Genomic DNA, 23,415 nt, shown 5'->3' with positions numbered 1-23,415 from the left:
TACATACATACATACATACATACATACATACATACATACATACATACGCAGTCAATACCACCATACACATAATAAATAAACTGTGTGTTCCACCCCCCACCCCCCCAAGGCAGAGTCTTACTATGTAGCTCTGACTGTCCTGGAACTCATTTGCCTCCTAAGTACCAGAATTAAACATGTCCACACCATGCCCAGCTTAAATAAACCTAAAAAGGTTTTAAAGCAGTCACTTTGGCTATTCTGCATCAATCTTTTCACATCTGCGTTTTAGAAGGAGGTAACAGAGTACCTTAAAGTGTCATTCTGTGATTTCAGTTGAGATTCCACTGAATCCATGGGTAAATCAAACCAAATTAGGGAAAGCTTCACAGTCTTGAGTCTCATGGTTAACAGTATATTTTGTACAGTACTTATTTTGATTTATTCTTTGCTGTTTTACAAATTTCAGATTTAGGTACTACAAGTAATAGATTTATAAATCTTCAACTTTATTTTTTGGATTGGTTTAATAAATGTTACTGCTCAATTTTTTGTTTTTTCAGCTAATAGCATGAAAACGAAACTGATGCTTACACACTGATCTGCTATCTGCTACTTACAGCCTTGGTAACCCTCATCCTTAGCGCTTCCAGAAGATGCCATGGCATTTTTCTATGCTGATGACCATAACCTGCAGAGATAGCTTCATGGCTTCTTTGCTCAATTCCATACATTAGGACGTCACAGCACAACACTGGATGAGTATGGTGAGCAAAGACTGCCCTGACTTTTCCATAATGTAAGGGTTTTTAAAATTTAATTTTAAAAATTACATTAGTTGTATGTGTGTGCATACAGTCAAATATTTGGAAGTGAGTCAGGGGACAATTTAAAGAGTCTGTTCTTCTCCTTCCATCATATGGGTCTCAGAGATCAAAGTCAGGGTAACAGGTTTGGCAGCAAGTGTCTTTAGCCACTGAGCCATCTTTTCCGGCCACTGTTAAGGTTTCTTTTACAGCTTTTCACCACTAATTTAACAGTTGTGCCTTTTGGGGCATGGGGGAATATAGCAGAAGGAAACTGAAATCTTAAAATGTCAGAGAAGGAAGTTCAATGATACTGTTTGTATACGTCAACTCATGTTTTTTCTGAATTCACTGATATGATCATATAATTTTTATTCTTTAGATTGCTAAAATGAGAAGATAGTGATTGGTTTTTCAAAACATTCAGGTAATCCTTACATTCCCAGGATTATACCCAACTTATAATGAGATTATCTATATGTATAATATATGTAAATACCTATGTAAATCAATACATATTTGTAAATATCCATTCCCTCTATCTATCTACCTATCCAACCATCTATCCATCCATCTATCCATCCATCCATCTATCTGGGGAATATGTGTATGAGTAACTGTTATGTGTGTTACTTTGCTAAACTTCTGTTGAACACTTTCTCATATATGTTTGTAAATGGCCAGGTATTATAGCTCATACCTGTAATCCCAATACTTAAAAGACACTGAGGCAGAAGGACAGGCACGAGTTTCCTCTCTTGAAATGCCTTTGTCTTAGTATGTTACAGTGTTCTCAAAGTAACATTAGTTATTTGGAGAATATATATAATGTATAATTGGTCTAATGCATTCCTTAATCATTTTTAAAGTTCATGGTAACATAATTGGGACTTTTGTTGTTGTCAGAAATTAACTTAGTAAAATTGAAATAAACAAAGAACTGTGTGGTGGTTTGAACAGACAACGGCCCCCACAGACTCTAGTGCTGGTATGCTGGTCATAGGGAGAGGCACTATTAGAAAGTGTGGCCTTGTTGGAGGAAGTGTGTAGCTGTGGAGGCAGGCTTTGAGGTCTCCTGTGCTCAAGCTCCGCCTAGTGTGGCACTGCATTCCTTCTGCTACCCTGGGATCAAGAGAACTCTCAGCTCCTTCTCCAGCACTAAGTCTGCCAGCACTCTGTCATGTTTCCTGCCACAAAGATAATGGACTGAACTTCTGAACCTGTAAGCCAGCCCCAACTAAATGTTCTCCTTTATAAGAGCTGTCATGGTCATGGTGTCTCTTCACAGCAATAGTTTTGTATCTTTTAAAAGTTGTTTATTGCCGGGCAGTGGTGGTGCACGCCTTTAATCCCAGCACTTGCGAGGCAGAGGCAGGTGGATTTCTGAGTTCAGGCCCAGCCTAGTCTACAGAGTGAGTTCCAGGATAGCCAGGGTTACACAGAGAGACCCTTGTCTCCAACCCTCCCCCCCAAAAAAAAAGTTGTTTATTGCATTACATTTTAAAATATAGAGGCATATAATTGTTCACAGAATACCCTCCATATCACTACTGGCACTAGCTTTAAACAGTCTGTTTTTCTTAGTGAATGCAGCTAATGGCTTGTACATTTTACTGACTATTTTCAAGAACTAGCTCTTAAGTCATAAATCATAGATACCTGGTCGTTCCCCCCTTTAAAACATAAAAGGTTCCTTATCTATGTAAGCGTTCCTCTCTGAATAAACGGGGCAAGAGAAGCGCACTGTCTCCTCTGCACAGTCTATTTAGAAGCAGTATTTCATCAGGCACCGGAGAAACTAAGTCAGGGTCTTTGGTGAACCAGCCTGCCTTCGTTTTGGGCTTGAAAGCCATCTCATAGTAAAGATAAACTAGGTTCATTCCTGTTTGTGATTAAATCTGTTTCAAGGATTGCTCTGGCCCACTTCCATCCTTAACTACAACTGGTTCTGTACTGCCTGTTCCAGGAAATGGCAGGCATGCCTCTGCTTCCAAAGGCTACTAGAGCGTCTGTTGTTATGACTACCTTATAACTACCTTGCATCATACCTTCCCCACATCTGGTGCTGACCTTCTGAATCTCGTCTGAGGGGGAGGCAGCCTGTGTACACCAACTTTAGAAGCTTGCTTTAATTGCTTGCTTTAGTTAATCTGGCCATGATGATTTAGAATCTTTGGCATTAACAATCTTGCCATTAGTTTATATCATGCCACAGCTCAGCTGTTCTAAGGAGAGAAGTTTCATAGTAGTTGACACAGCAGTAGTGGAGAGTAGCAGAGCATCGGTCTGAGGGCAGCCTTGTGAGCAACTTGAGGCTGTTAAGACAATATCAGGAATTCCAAGAATGCAAAAGACCTGGGGATGTTTCCTACCTGTGATGGTACAGGTCTGCAAAAGACTGGCCTTTTGCCTTTAAAAGTAGCCCTCCCCTTTTAGCTGGGCCTGAGCCCCAAAACAACTGACCACAGGGACAAGGAGTCAGCTACTTATTACTCCACAGAAATCAATGGTCTCTTGGGGTTTCCAACTCTGTGACACTAGTGCCACTCAGACAAAGTTAGAGGAAAACAAGCTATCAGTGAAAAAAGTGAGTTCCCTTAAACTTTTCTGATACCAGAGATCCCTTACTCAGAAACCCTGGCCACCATTAAGCAAACAAATGGGTATACTACTCTAATTTCATGTAATGTTACACAATAATGTACTCAATTCAAAACTGAAGACAATTATTTAAAATTTTACAGCTAAAGGAAAATTCTGGGACTCTTGTTCCTCTCATTCACCAAACGACCATAAACACCTTCACCATTATGATACAGTCCATAAACTGAGGCTGTAAATTACTGAAGCACGGTACAGAAATTAGGCTACAACTGACAAAAGAACTTTACTTGCCTCTAAAACTCTCAGAGGGAAGCCAGAAAGAGGAACACAGGATCTATTTCAATACTACTTTCTCAAACACATCCTTAGTAACAAAGTTTATTGCCATCTGTCTCTTGATTGTACTTCAAATAAATCTGCTGTTTTCCACAATCCCCAACTGGAGAACTCAAGTGACAGGTGACTATGAATGACAGCAGTGTTCGCGTGCTCCCCATCCTTCATCTCCACTCACCAAGAGAGACAGGATGAAACACAACACACACCAAATACTGAAACTTTAGAGAACTCACAATGAAAATGAAAAAACATCTTAACTGTGGAAGGCAGAACAATGATCTTCCTAAAGAGGCTAATGTCCTAAATCCCACTAGTGGAAATGTGGAGGAAGAAGAGCAGACAGACAATGAAGACAGCACTACAGGACATGACTGAAAATTAAGCACTTAAACGAGTGTGGAGTACGGAAATTATCCTACATTATCTAGATAAGTCCAACTTCATTGTGTAATTCTTCATGAGTAAAGAGCCTTTTCCAGAAGAGTCTGGGATCAGAGGGGAATGTAGCTCAACAGAAAGTTAGAAGGTTCAAGGCTCTGAAGATGAAGGACACTTGTGAGCTATGAAATGTGGAAGGCCTCTAAAGGCAGAAAAGACCACAGAATGTTCTTGCACAAAAGCTCTACAAACACACAGCCCTGCCAACACCTCAGTCAGTCCTGCCTTTCAGTTACACAACTGTAAGCTATAAAATGTGTGCAGTCCTCAGGTAGTTTGTGCTCATTTACAACACAGTTATAATAATGCATCTGTGCTTTCTGCCAACTTAGAACTACTGAGAAGCAAATGCAAAGGACACTCTTTTCTTCTTTTAACTTAACATTCCATAGTAAACATTTCCTTGGCTTTTTGACAATGTTAACGAAGCTTTCTAATGGTCCTTTATGTATATTGTTAAATTTTTCTGCAAGATCCGCAGAGACTGACACTGCCATTCACTGGGTGAATGTCCAGATCCCACAGGTCCAATAGCATCACTGCCAACAATTCCCAGTCATTTGTGTATGGATTTCCCTTTACTATGTTTCAAAATTAAATGTTTTCTGGTTAACTTCCACTCACTATTTTTTTTAAAAAGTACAATGCCAAGTGAGATTTAATACAGTGACTTATCCAAAGTAAAACTTCTAATTTCAAGTCATTAATCTATTTCTGTTTGAATTTGTGGTTATCATTTTTATTATTTTAATGTTGTCTCCCAAATAAAGTAAGTAAAGAAGTACTGCTGAGACACTAGAGCAAACTCGTGTCTAATTTGTAACATTACTAAATATGAGGACATATACTCCTCTCAGTTTACAATTAGTGGTTCAGACCTACAAATGAATGGTTGCATATTGCAAACCTCTTCTCTACTCCTTTAACACACTCAGACACATTTCAGACACTCAAACACCTTTCAGCTAACACAGGCATTCAATCTGATCACAAGTTTTATAATACAGACAGCAGCAGGAGTATATGGTATGGATTTTGAATTAAATAAAAAATAAGACTCAGAATGTTTCTAACCTTATAGTTTTGTGTGTGTGTGTGTGTGTATTGTATGTACGTAGGTAGATAGGTAATGATAAAAGCTAGAACTGCAACGATCAGTGTTAAAACTATGATAACAAAAATGTTTTAAGCAAACCAAAGAAAGGTTACATGAAGTAGACAGTACAGCTTCCCCGCCTAGCAGCCCACATCCACCAGCTTAAGCCAAAGGAGAAAACTGCAGGTAGGTTACGCCAGACTTAATCAAGGGGGTTCTTAAAATACTACACTTGTGATCAACACCAGCACTTCTATGCAATCAAGACATCACACACAAGTTCTCCAAGGTGATTGAAACCTCCGGCAGCAATTTTCAGATATCAGAAAACCCCTGCAGATACCCAAGAGTACATTCTGGATTTACTGAGTATGTTTTACATTGTTCTAGGTAATGGATGTGATAACTTATCTCCACCTACTGAGCTACCTTTCAAAGACAAGAGTGAGACAACACTAGAGGATCCTTTGCTGAGAGTATTCACATTGTTAGACTGTGGACACCCTTTCACAAGCTGAAGAAGTAAAACTTTCTATTACTAGACCATGTGGAACCAGAAGTTGTCAGGCAAAGAACAGCATTAAAGACTGAGAAAAAGAGAACCGTGGCCAGAGTTGCCTCTTGAGAAACAATCTCTTCCAAGCAGGTACTAAAGGCTGATAAAGACTGATAGTAAATAATTTAAAATCTTAATTTCCATCTAATTACTTCTGTAGTTACTCCATAAAACAGCATTTCTGAGCTTGGAAAATTTTCTTCCTGTTCCATTCAAATATGTTCTAAAAGCCTTTAATCACCAGTGGCTTCTGAAGTCTGCTTGGGCACTAACTATATGCAACTGTATTCTCTAACACCACTAGGTTTTAAGGTATATCCCTAGTTATTAAATTTTCTGAAATCTACATAACAAACATAATAAAGATTCATCACAAGAAACAAATTAGGTTTCTGTCTGTTGAGCAAACTGCTTCAGCTCGGTGCATCACCATTTCCTATGATGATATGACTCAAAAGTAATGTCAAAGGTCACCACAGCATCAGTTACAAAGTACACAGTATCTGAGTCACTGATATAATTCTAACCAAGCCCCTTACATGACTGCATAAAGTTTAAGGAACATAAGGAGGAAATTAAGAGAAGACCCAGAAATTTCAAGTCTTCTCAATGGAGCAAAGACATTATTTTAGGTCTTATCAGTTTAAAAAAAAACCATTATATGACTGATTTGTCATCTTTAAACACCATCAACTAGGACAAGAACCAAGGATGTGTGGATAAATAGCTAGTTCCAAATCTACAACAAAACTGCGGGTGAACCTAGAAGGAAGAAATCAGTTAACACCGTGGTCATGTGAACAGTCAGTCCCATGGACTTCCATTGGGAAAGATGATACAATGAATATCAAATACATCATAACTTCAAAAGGTAAAATCGGTAATTTCCACTAAATTAATATATTCACAAAAACAAAAACCAGAATTAAACTCATGAGGCACCCTTTAAGGCTATCAGACACCAACTGATTATTTTGAAATCTTACAAGGGGAAAAGTAAACACTTATCTTGATATTTCTGTAAGAAAGCTATGTTTGGGGGAAAGTTTTTATTTAGATAGCTTGCCTAATTCAATGTAGAATAAAAGGCAAAATTAATTATTACCAATGTTATACTTCCTAAAGAATACTGAGTAAAAGATGACGACTGACTGGACATCAGAACTATTACTGAAAGGTTTGGTTCTTTGTTTTGCTTCATTTTACAATAAACAGGGCTGCTCTTCAAACCTGACATCACTATACATCAGAAAGCCCAACTCTGTCCCAGCTGATGTGAGGAAGCACACAGCACCACTAAGCAGCAGCCAAGCTGTGGGATCTAAGAAATTCAAAATAAAAGCAACTGTTTACCAACACCAGGAGAATGTAATTCTACAAATTCAGAATTCGAGAAATTCTAGTGAATTCTCCAGTATGGTCAATAACTACATGGCAAAATGGAGGTGAGTGGGAGTACTGACAGACAAACCTATCAACCAAATGTAATTTGTCACTCATATCTGGATCCAGATTTAAACCAAACCATTTATAAGATCTCTGAAAGTCCGAGGAAAATAATGAAAACACAAAGAAGTTAGAAATAAAAAAGTAATTCATGGGCTGAGTAGGAGGCTCAGCTGGGAAACACCTGTGGGGTGATCATGAGGATGCATTAAGACATCCAGCACTCACACTAAAAAGCAAGCAAACAAAATTGCCCAGAGCAGCAGTGCACACCTATAACCTCAGCACTGGGGGGCTATAGGCAGGCAGACCCAATGGGTCACCCACTCTAGACAAGTGTTGTGCTCTAGGTTTAACCAAAGATCCTGTCGAAAAAGCATACGATGGAGAAGCAATTAAGACACTCAGTGTCGGTGGTGAGTTCTCTGTCCTGCCCCGTCTGACTCCCTCCTCACTATGGCTTGCATGGCTCCTCCTCCCCAGATGTCACTCCTACACATCCTGATCCTCAGAAGACCTGGCATCTATGAGGATGAACATCATAGACTGTGGCTGGTCACAAATTTGGACACTTGTACCCATTCACCATACTGCAACAGGGTCGGAATCTGTATATCTGTCCACTTGTGTCAGTCAGGTGGTCAATTTCCCCCACGAGATTACTTCCATCTCTCCCTCAAATTTGAACTATCTACCCAGGATGTGGAGATTACACTCAATGAGCACCTATTGGGGATCAGACACCATGGTCTGGAGAGTACTGGAACATTTCCAGGTTGGTAACATAGAGCAACTGACCCTAAGGATGGATTGAGGGTGTCTGACGGGAGCTGATAGAAAGGTCTTGATAGCCCGGCTGGCTCTTGCCCCTGTGCCCTCTGGGAAGACTTTACACCTACCCCTCTGCTTGCTCCTCAAGTTTCTAGTACAGTGCCTCCTGCCCTGGTCAGACCTGCTCTTTAAATGACCTGCTTTCTGTGAGCCTGGCCTGTCTGTGTCCTGACCCTTCTCCCTACATAGGGACTAACTGCATCTTCTTGCTCACATTGTGCCTTTGGCCCTGACCTTATAGATGCCCTGTCTTAAGACCCCTCCTCCCTTCAAATTCCTCCACCTGGGCTTCTAGTGCTGCGTGTGGCAGGAGATTTGTCGCTTTATACCTCAGGAGGTCTAGAGTTGCCTCGGGAGGAGGTACAGATAGGGACTCTATGCTCTGTCGGCCTCTGAGCTAACACTGGCAAGAAGTTTACCTGGTGCTGGGTAAAGGACACTCTGTGCTCAGTAGCTTGAAGGCACAGAGGGATACGTACAGAGAGCATCTGGTGTGCTTTCAAGTTCCTTGGCTCCTAGAAGTGATGCTGACCCTAAGCCCGCCCCCAACCCCTCAGCTTGTTTTTAACAAATTAAACTTTACTTTTGCTTAAAAAAAAAAAGACACTCAGTGTCGACCTCTAACCCCCATGTGCACACACATGCATGTACCTACAAAAAAGGTTTGAAAAACCTCAATATTGTTTGTGATAATATATATTCTTCTTATGCGAAGCAAAATACTCTTATTTTCTGCATCTATAAATAATCTGGAGAAAAAGTAAGAAAACAAGTGTCTATAACTCACTTCAAAGAACTCCAGGGGGGGAAAACAGTAGTCAGAAAAAAGGAATATAAAATAAAAATGGAAAAAGGTTAGTAATCTGTGAAACTGGCTAAAAGGTCTAACTTTCACTTTTTTACTTTGTTGGAGTACAAATTTCATAGAAATTTATTATTTGCACACAAATTTCCATCATAGCATAGAAAGCATTCTCCTAAATAATGGCACATTGTTTGCACACTGCTCCTTACTTTTTTTTTTTTTTAAATCAAGACAGGGTTTCTCTGTGTAGCCCTGACTGTCCTCAAACTCAGAAATCTGCCTGTCTCTGCCTCCCAAGTGCTGGGCCCCCACCTGTTCCTTACTTTTTAACACGGCTTTCCCAGATTCAATCCCACACCACTGAACTACTGCTCCTGTATCAGGGATCTGTCTGAGAGAAGCTGGGCACTCACAGTTGAGCTATCAAGGCCACTACTTACCCTGAGCTTGGAGGTGTCTAAGGGTCACTTCAGCTCTGGCTCTGGCTTCTCTTTGGGACTTAGTTAACAGTTTTCCTTCTTTTTTTAACCGTTCTTTTCTTTCTTTTTCTTTTTGCTTTTTCCTTTCTCTTTTTTCTTGTTCTAATCGTTCCTAAACGAAAAGTACATGGCATATAAAAAACTATACTAGCTAAATGAACTATAAAGTTTAAAATAAACAACACAAACTTCAAAAGTCTTAAAATGCATGCAAAGTATGTTGGGAGATTACAACTGAAGATATCCAAACGTTACACATTATTCTTTAAATAACACTAGGGCATGTTACTGGCAGTGACACACATGCAACTTCATCTCTCCATAGGGAGATGAGGAAGGCTTTCCTGTACCTCCTCCATCTTATTGTGTATCAGAGCACTGAGTGTAACTGCAATGCCATATAAACATGCAGACTTCACAGAGAACAGGTCACAGGTCACCCACTATCAGAATTTACAACTTCATGAAAAACATACCTCTTCTTTTCGTTTGGCTTCTAGCTCTTCGAGCCGCTTAATCCTTTCTTCCTCTTCTCTCTTCTGTCTCTCCTCCTCCTCTTTGAGCTTAGCCAACGCTTCCTGGATAGCTTTAACAGTGGATTTGCTAGGGCCTTTCTTCTTCTCTTTTTCTTTTTCATCTTTTTCTGTTTTCTTTTTCTTCTTATCTTTTTTCTTTTTGTCTCCTTCATTGTCATCTACCCCCCCCAAATAAATAAATAAATAAATAAATAAATAAATAAATAAATAAAAGCAAAGCACTCAAGCTGATTTCTATGGCAGTTGAATATATACTAGCCAGAATTCAAGGACCACTGTAGCTTCTGCCACCAGTTCTCATAGAGTGGCATGGATCACAGCATCCTGAGACCCTTGTGCCTAGAAAGGCTTATCAGATATCACAGTTGACCCACCAGGCATCTGCCAATGCTATTGTTGGCCTGAGTCATCCCGATGAACACAGATTCTATCAGCAGTAAAAAGCCAGCAGATGTGTCAGGGATCTCTGCTGGGTAATCACAGCACAGGTCTGAAATTCTAAAGAACCAGACCAGCTCAAGCCTACTTAGGTACTGAAGTCATTTTACTTCTGTTAGATGGGACTGATGAAAATGATGCCGAGAATATGGGGGTATGGGAACAAAATACAAAAATATAATTTACTTCAAAAGCACTGAAGAAATAAAATCTGTGATACTCCTGTGATGGTGTTTCTCCTTAAAATTCAGAGAATAAAATTTTCAGTGGTTAAAAACTTGGGCCCCCCCCTTTTTTTTAACTAAAATCATTCTAGTCTAAGAAAAAAACTATTATTTTTAGAAATCTAAATGACTTGATATTTAAATATATTTATTCTAACAGAAAGCAATCAGCACATGCCTTTAACTCAGAACTCAGAAGGCAAAGGCAGGTAGATCTCTATGAGTTTGAGGCCAGTCTGGTCTACAGAGTGTGTTCTAGTACAGCCAGGGTTACACACAGAAACCATGTCTCGAAAAAAACAAAAAACAAAAAAAATAATACAAACAAAAAAAGAAAGCAGTCAGCTAGAATATTCAGATTTCAATTACTGAAAAATTTATTTCAATCACCAAAAAAGACAAAAGAGGGGCCAGTAACAAGACTCAGCAGTGCGTAGTCCATGTGTGACCCCTGAAGCTGATATGGTAAAGTGAGAGCCGATTCCTAGAAGCTGTCCTCTGACAGCCTCTCCCCATATGATGTGGCACATGTATGCCCTCACATACCAACAAGTAAATGGAACAAATTTGCTTTTTTTTAAAAAGGAGAAACAAAAACATGCTCCCTGTCATTTAAGTGATGTATCTAAGTCCCTATCTCTCTCTCTCTCTCTTTTTTTTTTTTTTGGTTTTTCGAGACAGGGTTTCTCTGTGTAGCCCTGACTGTCCTGGAACTCACTCTGTAGACCAGGCTGGCCTCGAACTCAGAAATCTGCCTGTCTCTGCCTCCCAATAATTTAAGTCTCTTATTTTACTTTTTATTTTTATATTTCAAAGGTTAAGCTGGGGTTTTTGGTTTTGTTTTTTGTTTTGTTTGGTTTTTAATAGAAAGGGAAGAATTTAGTTAACATTTGACATGAATTTTGAGAAGGAAATCTCTTTGGCCACTTAGCCTTCATTAACAGCAAAACAAGTATTCATAATAAAACTTCATTATATTTCTATTGTACAAATAAGTAGCTGGAAAAATGGTTTAATGGGTAAAGTCCTTGCCGTGAAGACATGAGGAATTCAGATCACACCCCCAGTGACCACATAAAAAGCCAGACATGACAGCACTGCTTGCTGACCAGCCAGCATACCTGAAACACTAACTCTATGTTCAGTAAGATCCTGTCTCAAAAAATCAGATGGAAGACTATTTCTCATGTTCTATCTCAGCATTCCTTGGTTGCCTGTGGTTCTCTGTGCAGAGCTGAGGCACTGGCTTTAATGTACCTACCTATCTAGTGTTGTCTTTATTCAACTCCTGTTCAGACAGTTATTTGGGTGAGACTTTATGCCTGAAGTTTCTGACATTCCTGGGAGACTCAACCTCACAGCAATTCATGGGGAAAAAAATGAGGCCATGAAATTGAAAGAGAGCAAAGAGGAGTATATGGAAAGGCAATGGGGAAATGATGTAACTATTAAAAACGTACCATGGAAAGCAGACTTGGCCTCCAGCCTCCATATCCACACACATAGGGAGTGGACACACACACACACGCACATGTGCATGAGGACAAGTCACAAGACAGTATCACAGCCAATGACCACAACTTAGACTTAACATGAACCAGAGACTTCTATGGCTATGACCCACCTTCCAGAGCTGCAGCAGTGTCTCCTTTCTCTTCTGAGGCAGCTCCTGTATCAGGAGTCCCTCTGAGCATCCAGGCCTCCTCCTCTGGTCTCTTCTGAGGCTCCCTCTGTTTACTCTGCTCCTTCCTGCCCTTCTCTAGCTCTTCTTTCTCCTTCATCTTCCGCAACTTCGCTTTCTCTTCATCTCTCTTCTTCTTCTCACGCTCTTTCTTTTCTGCCTTCTTCTGGGCCACTGTCTTAATCTTGAAGGAAGAATCATCGTCCTCATTCCCACTGTCTACGGCAGGAACTGACTTGTTCTTCTGATTTTTTTTCTGTCCTTTTCTGGACTGCAAAATTTCATCGGACTCACCACCACTTTCACCAGAGGAGTTCACTCTTGAACGTTCTTTACTTTTTTTGCTATTGTCTTCATCATCTTCTGACCCGTCCCGTTTTTTAGTTGATTTCTGGGTTTTTCTACCTTTTTTAGAAAGTTTATTAGAATCATCAGCATCCTCACTCCCAGAGAGGAGTGCCTCCGAGTTAGGTCTGGCAGTCTTTTTTGGCTTTGAATCTTTATCTTCCAATTCTTCACTATCATTCTCATCAAAACTTGTTTTCTTGCCTTTTTGTCCTTTCTTCTTTTTATCTTGTTTTGAGGCAGATTCTTCTTCATTGCTTTCTGTAGGCTAAAAAGTATCCCTTGTTAGAAATGTCAACAGATTGTCATCCTTTAAAGGTAACAGGACTCTGTCATCCCTTAAAGGTAATGGGCCTCCTCAGCATCGAGCACTTCACTCAGTGCACACTTTAATACCTTTTTTGGAAGCAGGACTGTTTGTCTTGTTTCACTAGAATATTAAAGTATGAGTCTGGAGAGATACCTTAGCAGTTAGGAGCAACTATTGCTCTTGCAAAGACCCAGGTTTAGTTCCTGCACTCACAAAGCAGCTCACAACCATCTGTAACTCCAGCTCTAGAGGATCTAATGGCCTCTTGTCTGACCTCTGTGAGCACTGGGCACACACATGGGGCATGTACATATATGCAGGCAAAACACTCATACACATAAAACAAAAATCTAGAAGAAAAAAGGAAAGGGAAAAAGTAGGAAAAAAAAATCCAACCAACTAGTTCTATGCCTCACAATCACCACACACCTCAAAATCCAGGTGCCCTGAAACAACAATGAAAACTACATAGACAACTGATGGTGGAGGGTGATGTCATCACTGACCTCAAGTGTCTGTGTGAACAGGGAATACATTAAGTACTGCTAGATTCCTATATAAAGTGTATTTTTATCAATCAGAAGCTTTAAAAACTACTGCTTTTTTTTCTGAAAACTTGTTCTTCCCTTTGACCTGTTTTATAGAAACTATTAACATATCCACAACCACAGGTTTCCAAACCAGGCAACTCCCAAAACATCGCCAAGAAAAAAAGGGTGCTCTCCCTCACCTTGACTGCAGCAGCCTCTCTGTCAGGTCTGATGCCTTGGGCTTCCAGAGACAACTCTTCCAGCTCTCTCAGAATATCGTTCTCACTAGAAGAGAAGCGGAGAGGATTTGAAGCACTGGCAGCATCAGATGGCTGCAATTCTCAAGCTATGAAAATCTAAATGCTTTTACAAACGTACTCAAAGTCTTGCTTCTTTTTCTCCTTTTTCTTCTTCCCCTTTGACTTCTGAGGCTCCTGCTCCTTGGCAGCACCAGCTCCTTCTATTTCTGCAGCCAAGGCGCCCAAATCAGTATCATCCTTGGTACTGAAATGAAAACAAAGAACAAAATGTTACTCAACAACAAGCAAACTACTAGTTCACTTACACAGGTATTTCCTTGCTATTTTACACTCTTTCACGTATTAGCAACACAGAGAGACACTCATCAAGTTCTCATAATAGCACAGTTACCTACTTACCAAACTCTGTCTTCTTCCATAAAGATCACTATGCCAAACCCAGAAGGTATAAAATCAAGAGCCCTACCCCTAAAACAGACAAGCAAACAGCCTAGGCAGGGAATGGAAAAAAATAACTTCTACAAGTAATGACCATCTGTGCACGCAAGCATGCATGTGTAGACCTGAATGGAGTTACTTTTATAAAACACAAAAGAACCAAAGTATAAAACAAGTTATCATAAAATATAAATATGTAGACCCTTATACATTTTTCACTTAAAATACTAGAAATTGGAGTGTAGAAGAACTTCAGAAACCAACTAGTCTGTTATCTAATTTTACTAGTTGAGAAAATGAGACTACACAAAGACCTCAATACCTTGAGAAAAGCATGACTATACACATACTTACATGAGGTAAGTATGGTTCACAAAATAACACACACACCACACGCGCGTGTGTGCGTGCACTCACGCGCTCTCAAATCTAGAACCAAACCTACTGGCAATCTCTCACATGTCTGATTCCAGTCTACAATGTCTCACCTATATTATTTGGAGAAACCAAAAAGTTCCAGTCAAGTTAAAATCTATAGAAAGCCAAGGTCAGTCATTCTGAAATGTACAAGTACAAAAAGTATGTTAAATTCATTTGAATGACACATTAAGAATCAAAAGATGGGGGCTAATGTAAAAAGAATCAAGTTTTCCTCCATCCACTTAATTCCCAGAATTAATGACACTGAGACTAATTATTTATTAGTGAGTGCCTAGGCCATAAGCTTCGGCTTATTCTCTGATTTGCTCTTATTATCCCTTTCATTCTAACCTGAGCTCAGCTACCTGCTGGTTTACTTTACATCCTGTCAGCATTCTGAGGTGAATCTCCTACACCTCCCACACCTCTATTTCCCAGAATTCTTTCTATCCTTTCCAGATGTCCCATTCTCCTATTTTCTGCATAAGTTCATTGGCCATAAGCTTTTTTTTTTTGACAAAAGATGCTTATAAGAAATTGTCTCTACAGGCTGGAGATGGGTCAGCAGTAAGAGCCCTGGCTGCTCTTGCAGATGACCGGGGTTCAATCCCCAGCACCCATGTGGTGGCTCACAAGCATCGAAAACCCCAATTCCAAAGGGACCAATGCCCTTTTCTGTCCCCCTCCAACACTAGGCACACATGGGTTGTACAGACATACATCCAGGCACAACAACTATATACATACAATAAAATACTATTTTTAAAAAAGACATCAAAAGATTTATGGAACAGAGGAACACCTTAGATTGTTTAATCTGAATCTGGTATAGAGAACTTCTAAAGAAAAATACATTAACTGCTTCCTTACAATATTAAAAACTGTTTAACAAAATACTGACAAATACTAAATTTAACTTCAAGAAACTTGCTAGAGGGCCGAGTGGTGGTGGCGCACGCCTTTAATCCCAGCGCTTGGGAGGAAGAGGCAGGCGGATTTCTGAGTTCGCGGCCAGCCTGGTCTACAGAGTGAGTTCCAGGACAGCCAGGGCTACACAGAGAAACCCTGTCTTGAAAAACCAAACTAAAACAAAACAAAACAAAAAAAGAAAAGAAACTTGCTAGAGGAGAGCAACTGTAAATCAAGAAATAAAGGAACTTAGTACTTTCATGAAATGTTGAACAGAATTAAAATATTTGATACTTGAAACTTTTATGTGACTGAACAGTTTGCACCACATCTATACTGGGGAAGGGAAAAGTTTCCTGGTAAAGCTTCTTGGAAACAAGCAATAGAGTAGAGAAAGACATTAACTCAGCAAAGAGGATGGATGGTACAGTAGGCACAGTCCCAACTACCAGGAAGCAGGGACCTGGTGAGGGAGCTCCTGCAAGAGACTGTATTAAGAACTTAATGGGCACCTGACTTGTACTAACACAAGCAGGATGAAGACTCAAGTCAGATAAACATATGAGGACTGACATACACAAAAGGGAGTAGGGAATAATCAACGATGTTCAGGTCACGTCAGGTAACAAGAGCCTAAGGCTAGCCCAGGACTAGCCGTGAGTAGCTCTAAAGGAACCTCTGTCAACATTCCACACAACATTTCCTGAAAACTAAGAGAAAAGGGGAACACTGAAGGCTGGCACCTCATCTCCAAAATATTTATCGGCCCCATCTGAAGAACATGAGGGGTCTTCTTCGTTCTATTACCACCCCAGAGTATCCATGAACAAATAACTCTACAATCATAGTGCAAATAATTACAGTTTCATGGTATCAAGTCTAAAAGACTTCTTCTGGCTATAAAAAAAAATTGATAGCTTCTGAATGCTTACTAATATCAAGCATTGTGATAACCAATTGCTACATATTAGACAGCCATTCTCTCTTAATACTTCTAATACTTTATGACATAAAGCTTAAATATGATATGCAACAAAAGGCCACATGCCTACAAAGCATTCCACCAGTAACTCGAGTTCAAACCTAACTATAGTGCCTTCCTAAAAAATTAGGAAATAGTTTAGCTTCTGATTTTTCAGTAAACTCAAACATGCTATATCCATCAAGTATAATATGACCAAGTCTTAACTTGAATGTTTTCTAAAGTATTCTTTCAGTATATAATAAAGATTAAGCACAATGCCATACATCTTCAACCCTATTTTTATTTTTAAAACTTTAGATTTGCTATGTATAGTTCAGGCCGGCCTCAAACCTGTGATTCTCCTGTCTCAACTTCTTAAGTAGCTGGATGACAGGCATTACCCCATTTGGGTAATGTATGTATGGAATAGCAAACAACTTAGAATAGTCAATACAATACTGCAGAGAAAAGAATTCATTACCTAATATTAAGACTTAAAATGAAGCTATCAAACCAGCATGGTATCGGGCCAAAAAAAAAGAAAAGTACACTGGCCAAAATACTTCAAAATACAAAATTTGTTTGTGACATTGAAGCTTGGTATTGAGGTTTTAGACAAAAAACAAAAGGCACAAGCCATGAAAGAAAAATAACAAGGCTGTATTAAACACTTCTGGAGAAGATGGTGTTAAAAAAATAAAAACACAAAACAAACTGGGAACAATATTTACAAAATGCTATGCTATTAAACACTTGTATTTAAAATACACACAGAACTCATTAAGTGCACTCAACTAAATATGGGCAGAAGATATGAACAGTTATATTGCCAAAAGGCAAACAAGATGCAAACGATATAAATGAAAACAGCTCAGTAAAAGAAAAATTGAATTAAGACAAGGAAATGGTGTTCTAGATCCATTCCAAAGGCTAAAATCCAAGTCAATGAGAGTGTCAGATGCTGATGAAAACAGCAAGATGACATAAGACACAGACAAGCCTGAAGCATCTTAAATGTCAGAGAATAAGATGCGGATTAAACAAGACTGAGGAAAGTCAGCACATGCACACAATGCTGGGTCTGTGACATTTGGGAACATGATCAATTCAAAGAGCTCCGACCACCACTGAAAACAGCAAATTAGTGCTCTGCCTACATGTGTAAGGCCTTAGATTTGATCCCCAGGACTACAAAACAGTAAAGAAATCTGACTTATAAGACAAAGTAATAAAATAATAGCCACTAACTAGTTTATGCTGAGATAAATGAATGGATGAATGAGGAAGAAACAAAAGCTAAATAAATAAAATATACAAAACTCCACATCTGAGGGTAGAATACAAATTCCCACTCCTAATACTGTGGGTGTGCATAGTGACATCCTTCTATAGACTAAAGATGCAAAGGACAAAAGGATAACTTCACAGAGCAGAAGCCTGACCAATATTATCTTGGTCAAATCCACAAGATTCTGAAAGCTGATGAACTATCATAGATAAAATGAGCCTAAAGAAAAATTTACCACGGAACATGTGGTACATATTAACAGTCAGTAAAATCAAAAGAAATCTAAACAAACTCAGCATTACAGTTAATTCAAGCCAGTTTCCTAACTATAACAAGTGCATCATGCTGATATATTAATAAGAAGGTGTGGTAGTTTGAAAGAGAATGGCCCCCATAGACTCACACCTTTGAATACTGGTATGTAGTTAGTAGAACTGTTTGGGAAAGATTAGGCCTTATTGGAGGTGTGTCAGTGAGTGCAGGCTTGAGGCCTCAATCTGTAGCGTTCTGAGTTCAGAGAGAGTGACTGACTGTTCCTGATGCCATGACTTTGGTTCACTATCATGGACTCTAATCCTCTGACACTGTAAGTCCCACTCAATGTTTTCTTTTATAAGCTGCCATGGTCATGGTATTTATCAACAGCAATAGAAATGTAACCTCTGCACAGGGAAAGTCGGGATTGGATAGACAGAGATTTTGCACTTAATCCTGAAGTTAATTTTAACATTTTTATTGTGTGCATCTGTATCTCTGTGTGCAGGTATGTATATGTATGTAGATGCACACAGAGACCAAAAGAGGTGCTAGATTTCTTAGGGCTAATAGGTATTTATAAGATACTCAGAATGTGTGCTGGGAACTGAGCTTAGGGCTTCTGGAAGAGCAGTACACACCCACTCCTGAGTCATCTCTACGGCTCCCTGAAAGTTTCCTTTTAAAAATTTACCTGAAGATGGGAAAGCCATCATGTCATTTATATTTACTCCAAGGTATATCAAATATTATATTTAACAAAACATGAACATAAATTATATGTTAAAAACCATAAAAAATAAAAAATAAAAAAATTTAAAAAACATAAAAATGTTGATGCATGAAATACAAAGAGATAGAGGAAACATATTCATTGATAAAAAGTCTCTACCAAAAAAAACACTAACAAAATTCTCTCCAAAACTCGCAGGCTTAATGAAAACCCAAGAAAGATTTTTAAGACACAGCTAGTACAGAAAACTATAAAATTTATGTGAGAAGGCAAAAGACTTAGAATAATTAAGAGAACGTTTTTCCTTTTTTTTTTTTGTGAGAAAATAAGGTGGGAGGCACCATTTTGCCAAATTCCAAGGCTTGTGATGTAGCTGACAAAATACTCAAAACTACACTGGAGTACTGATAAAATACAAACAGAAGGAAGAACAGAAACAGCCTCCATAGTAGTAGCCTCCACACAAGTGAGCTCACCCTCCTTGTACAAAGGACAAAGGCCATTTACAGGGAAGCTAACCTTCCCACAAATGTGATGGCGCAAATAAACGTCCTCAAATACAAAACATTACAGTCTCTGTATGAGGCACACTGTGAATTTAAAAACAGAACCTGTGGGAAAATAGAGGAAATAAATTGAAATTCATCAAAATTAAGAACTCTAGCAGTTGCAAAGACCATAAAAGTAGCCTGAAGAAAACAAGCTCCAGAGTCAGGGATACGAGATCATAAAGTACTTATCTGAAAAAGGGCTAATTCTAGAATGTATTCTAAAAACATTCATAACTCAACTGCAAAAAACTCCAATAATCCAATTTGAAAATCAGCCAAAAGTATAACATTCTACTGAAGAGGATATACAGGTGACAAATTAAAGACACTCTATATAAGTCATTGGGAAATGAAAGCTTCCCACTGTGCACCAATCAGAATGCCACAGTGCACACCAAACAGAACATCACATTCCCAACATGGTAACAATGCCAGTAAGAGTGAAAGGTTACCAGAGGATGTGGACAGGCACGCATGGTGCACAGGGGGAGTTGGTGCTGTAACACACTGAGAATATAACCAGTCCCAGTACTGATGCTCTCTGTATCTTAACTGTGGTGATGGATACACAAATCTATAAACATAAATGACAATGGATACCACAGTACACATACACAAGAGTGTAAATGAAACCAAGCACATGACTATGACCAGTGGCTTTAATCAGTACCAACATGTGAGTCATGCCATTGCAACACAGCTTTAAGATTATCATAATAAACTAGGAAACAGACACTGATTTCTATCATTTCTTACAAGTGCACATGATTCTGTAACAATCCCCCAAGCAAAAGATTGATTCTTTACACAGAATAAATTAACGCTATTAACAAAATGAAAGTCTAAAGAAATATTTGCAATATAAATACACGAAGGATTGTCCTATAATACCTAAGCTTCCTACAAGCCTTTAAGATGCAAAAATGCCCAATAAACACATGACAAGATGGTCAGTGTTTTACAGAGTATTATAGAACAATAAGGTATAAGCTACATTGAAGCATCACCACTGCTCATCTTCTAGAGTAACTAAGAAAATAAGGACCAGGAAAGCAAGCACGAGAGGACAGGAGCAGCTGACACTTACCTGCCCCCATAGGTAAAGCAGAAGTGGCATAGTAAAATTGAGAAGAGACAGTTTGAAGCCCTCAAAGCTACATGCAAGCAAGCACCCTTTCCCTCTCCCACCTACCCTCCTCCTTCCCCTCCCCATCTTACACCCCTCACCCCTCCCAAACCCTCCCTTACCTCTTACCATATGACCCAGCAAGCTTACTCCTAGGCATTCACCAGAGAAATAATGTGTCTGCACAAAGACTTGTACTCAAATGTTTACAGCAATTTTATTCATAATCATGAAAAGCTATAAACAACCCAAACACCTGTAAGACAATTTAAAAACAGTCAAGAACCATCCAACAGAGTATTACACGATTAAATGGGGCAGGAATGGTGATACATGCTAGTACAGAGGTCTTTCAGTCACTAGACTAAATAAAACCCAGCCAGGAAACACAGCCTACAAGTATCCCTCAACTTATCCCCATCTCTAGAAAAGGAAAGTGTGACAACACTAGGCACAGGGTGTGCCTCTGTGATAAGCTCACTTGCCAGCATGTGTGAGGCTCCAGGTCTGATTCCTAGAACTAGGCAGGAGGTGAAGAACACAACCACAGTGACTCCCAGACAAAGCCTTCTGTAGGGAGAAGGATCACTCACCAAAGGTCCTAAGCAAATGGTCTACTTACTCACAGGACATAACCTTAACCCACTGATGTACACTTGAAATTTACACACTTTATGTTACTCCTCAAAAAAATATGTATGCTCAATTTCAATTTCCAGATTATAAAAACCATAAAGAATCAAGTTAGAGAACATATTTAATTTAAAACAGCTAAAACTAAAGTTACATATCATTTATCCATTTTTTAGCTTATGACAATACCTAATCTTTTACATTAACAATGTAATGTGTAGTTAAAATCATGTTACTATGGAAAACTTTTTGAGACTTTTTTTAATTTTAAATATATAATTTATTTTTATTTTATGTCCATTGCCTCAATGTATGTCTGTGTGAGGATATCAGAGGCCCTGGAACTGAAGTTACAGATAAGTATGAGCTGTCAGGTGAATGATGGGAAACTGAACCTGTGTCTTCTGGAAGAGTAGCCAGTGCTCTTAATGGCTAAGCCATCTCTCCAGCCCCAAGACATATTTCTTAATAATGTGTTTAAATATGCACTCAGCATTGGTATTTGGTATTTCTCCTTGCCCCACAGGCTCCTTTTCATTGTAGATCACCATAGGAGTTATTACTAATAATCAAAAATAATACTAGCAACAATAATATACAAACATTGCAATCAAGATATATACACACTTAGAGACCAGTATAAAATCTTCCCTTTTAAGGAAACAAGGTCTCTCTGGCTGGCCTGGAAGTCTCAGAGACTGCCTGCCTCTGCCTCCTGAATGCTGGAATTAAAGGTATGTACCTAGTCCAGTATAAAGCTTTTTAAACACATTTACAGATAGTATTTAATGCAAAGTAGTAAAAGCAAAATTAATTTCAAATATGTCTCTTGTTAATTCCAAACTTGGGAGATTCATTTAGTGACGTGCATTTTATACTGACAAATTGTCTACTGTATGTTAAGTTAAACACGAAACAAGAGATTTAATTTCTTTATAAATTATTCTTAAGTTAACTCAAACCCCTGAGATTTCTAAGACTCTCATGACAGCTGTTCTCTTCTCTTCTGCTGTTCTGTCCATTGTAGGCATTTTAAAACCTGGTTCAAAGGCAAGGCACAGTGGTATACATCTGTTAGCCCAGCACTTGGAACAATCATGAGTTCAAGACCAAGGTAAGCAACAAGAATGACCCCCATACACTCAAGTGTTTGAATGCATAGGCCCCAGTTAGACAAGTGTTTGGTAAAGATTAGATGAGGCCCTGCTGGACAAGATGTGGCCTTGTTGAAAGAGGTATGCCATTGTGAACTGGCTTTCAGGTTTCAAAAGCCCATGCTCAGCCTAATGTGTGTCTCTGTGTGTCTGTCTATCTGTGTGTCTTTATCAGTGTCTGTCCCTCCCCCTGCCCTGTTGCCTGTGGGTCAAGATATGAATCTCCAAGCTACGCTCCAGAGCTGTATCTGTCTGCCTCCCATCATAATGATAATGGATTAACCCTCTCAACTATAAGCAAGCCCACGAGTATGCTTTCTTTATAAAAGCTGTCTTGGTCATACTATCTCTTCACAGCAATAGAAGAGTAACTGAGCCATGCTCTGAGGTAATAGTTTAGTGACTGCTGATCAGAAGTAATGTTAAGAGTTTCCAGCCAATGTCTTAAAGCCAGTTTCTCCTTTCTGTCTCTTTGCTCTCTGCCAAGCTAATGTGAATGCTCAAGTCACACCAAGAGGTCAAGTTCAGATTCCAATGGCAAGTCCAGAGGAGGTTCCAAAGAGCTATTATCAACCACCAGAAGTGGTTAAATTTTTCATAAAGTAAGCTTAAGGATGACTCAACTACAGCCACCATGACTATAATCACAGAAAAAGACATCCAAAAAACCCATCTAAGCATAGTTAATGCCCAGGACTACAAACAATTTTAAGTGTTATTAAACCCTTAGGTTTGAGATGACTTGTTAGGACAAATGTATACCAACTTCCTCTGAGATTAAAGCATTCCATCATTTAAGGAAGCTTCTTAAGCAAAGTAAATAACTCAAATAGCTTCAGGAAGTCCCTGAAACTGACCAGACTCACAAGCCAGACTCCCCACACTCATCCCCACGATCAGTAAGCAATAAAGAAGGGTCTAGAGTCACTGACAAACTAGCTAAATTGCAAAGGTGACTGTGAGACCAGACCAGATGCCTGGAAGAAGCAGAAACCAGCCAAGCTGCCTGGAAGTTTAGACCAACTAAGCCACCTGGAAAGGATACTCTAACCCATTAAGTTGTCTACAGGCTGTGCAGTATGCTCCAGGTTCCCCCCTTTTATGAGCTGTTACCCATGCTGAGGTTGGCTCCTATAAGTAAGCCCAATATAATTCATTGTTTCACCAATTTGGACTTGGTGGTATCTGTATTTTGGTCTTTCATGAGCTCTGTATTTGAGATGAGCAGACATTTGCCTCAC

At 39.2% G+C, this 23,415-nt stretch overlaps 1 protein-coding gene across 1 annotated transcript in view; it reads right to left on the bottom strand.

Annotated features, from left to right (window-relative positions):
* Positions 1-23,415, bottom strand: part of Eif5b (eukaryotic translation initiation factor 5B) — a 58,416-nt gene that overhangs the window by 24,618 nt on the left and 10,383 nt on the right. The window contains exons 2-6 of the mRNA XM_028775402.1: positions 13,822-13,947; positions 13,644-13,728; positions 12,202-12,871; positions 9,856-10,073; positions 9,341-9,491 (exon numbers count right to left, since the gene is read on the bottom strand). Coding sequence (XP_028631235.1) covers positions 9,341-9,491; positions 9,856-10,073; positions 12,202-12,871; positions 13,644-13,728; positions 13,822-13,947 — 1,250 coding nt within the window. The remainder of the gene's footprint in view (positions 1-9,340; positions 9,492-9,855; positions 10,074-12,201; positions 12,872-13,643; positions 13,729-13,821; positions 13,948-23,415) is intronic.

Source organism: Grammomys surdaster, unplaced genomic scaffold, assembly GCF_004785775.1.
Source record: "Grammomys surdaster isolate TR1022 unplaced genomic scaffold, NIH_TR_1.0 255, whole genome shotgun sequence".
NCBI lineage: Eukaryota > Metazoa > Chordata > Mammalia > Rodentia > Muridae > Grammomys > Grammomys surdaster.
This window is presented reverse-complemented; position numbering and strand designations above follow the sequence as displayed.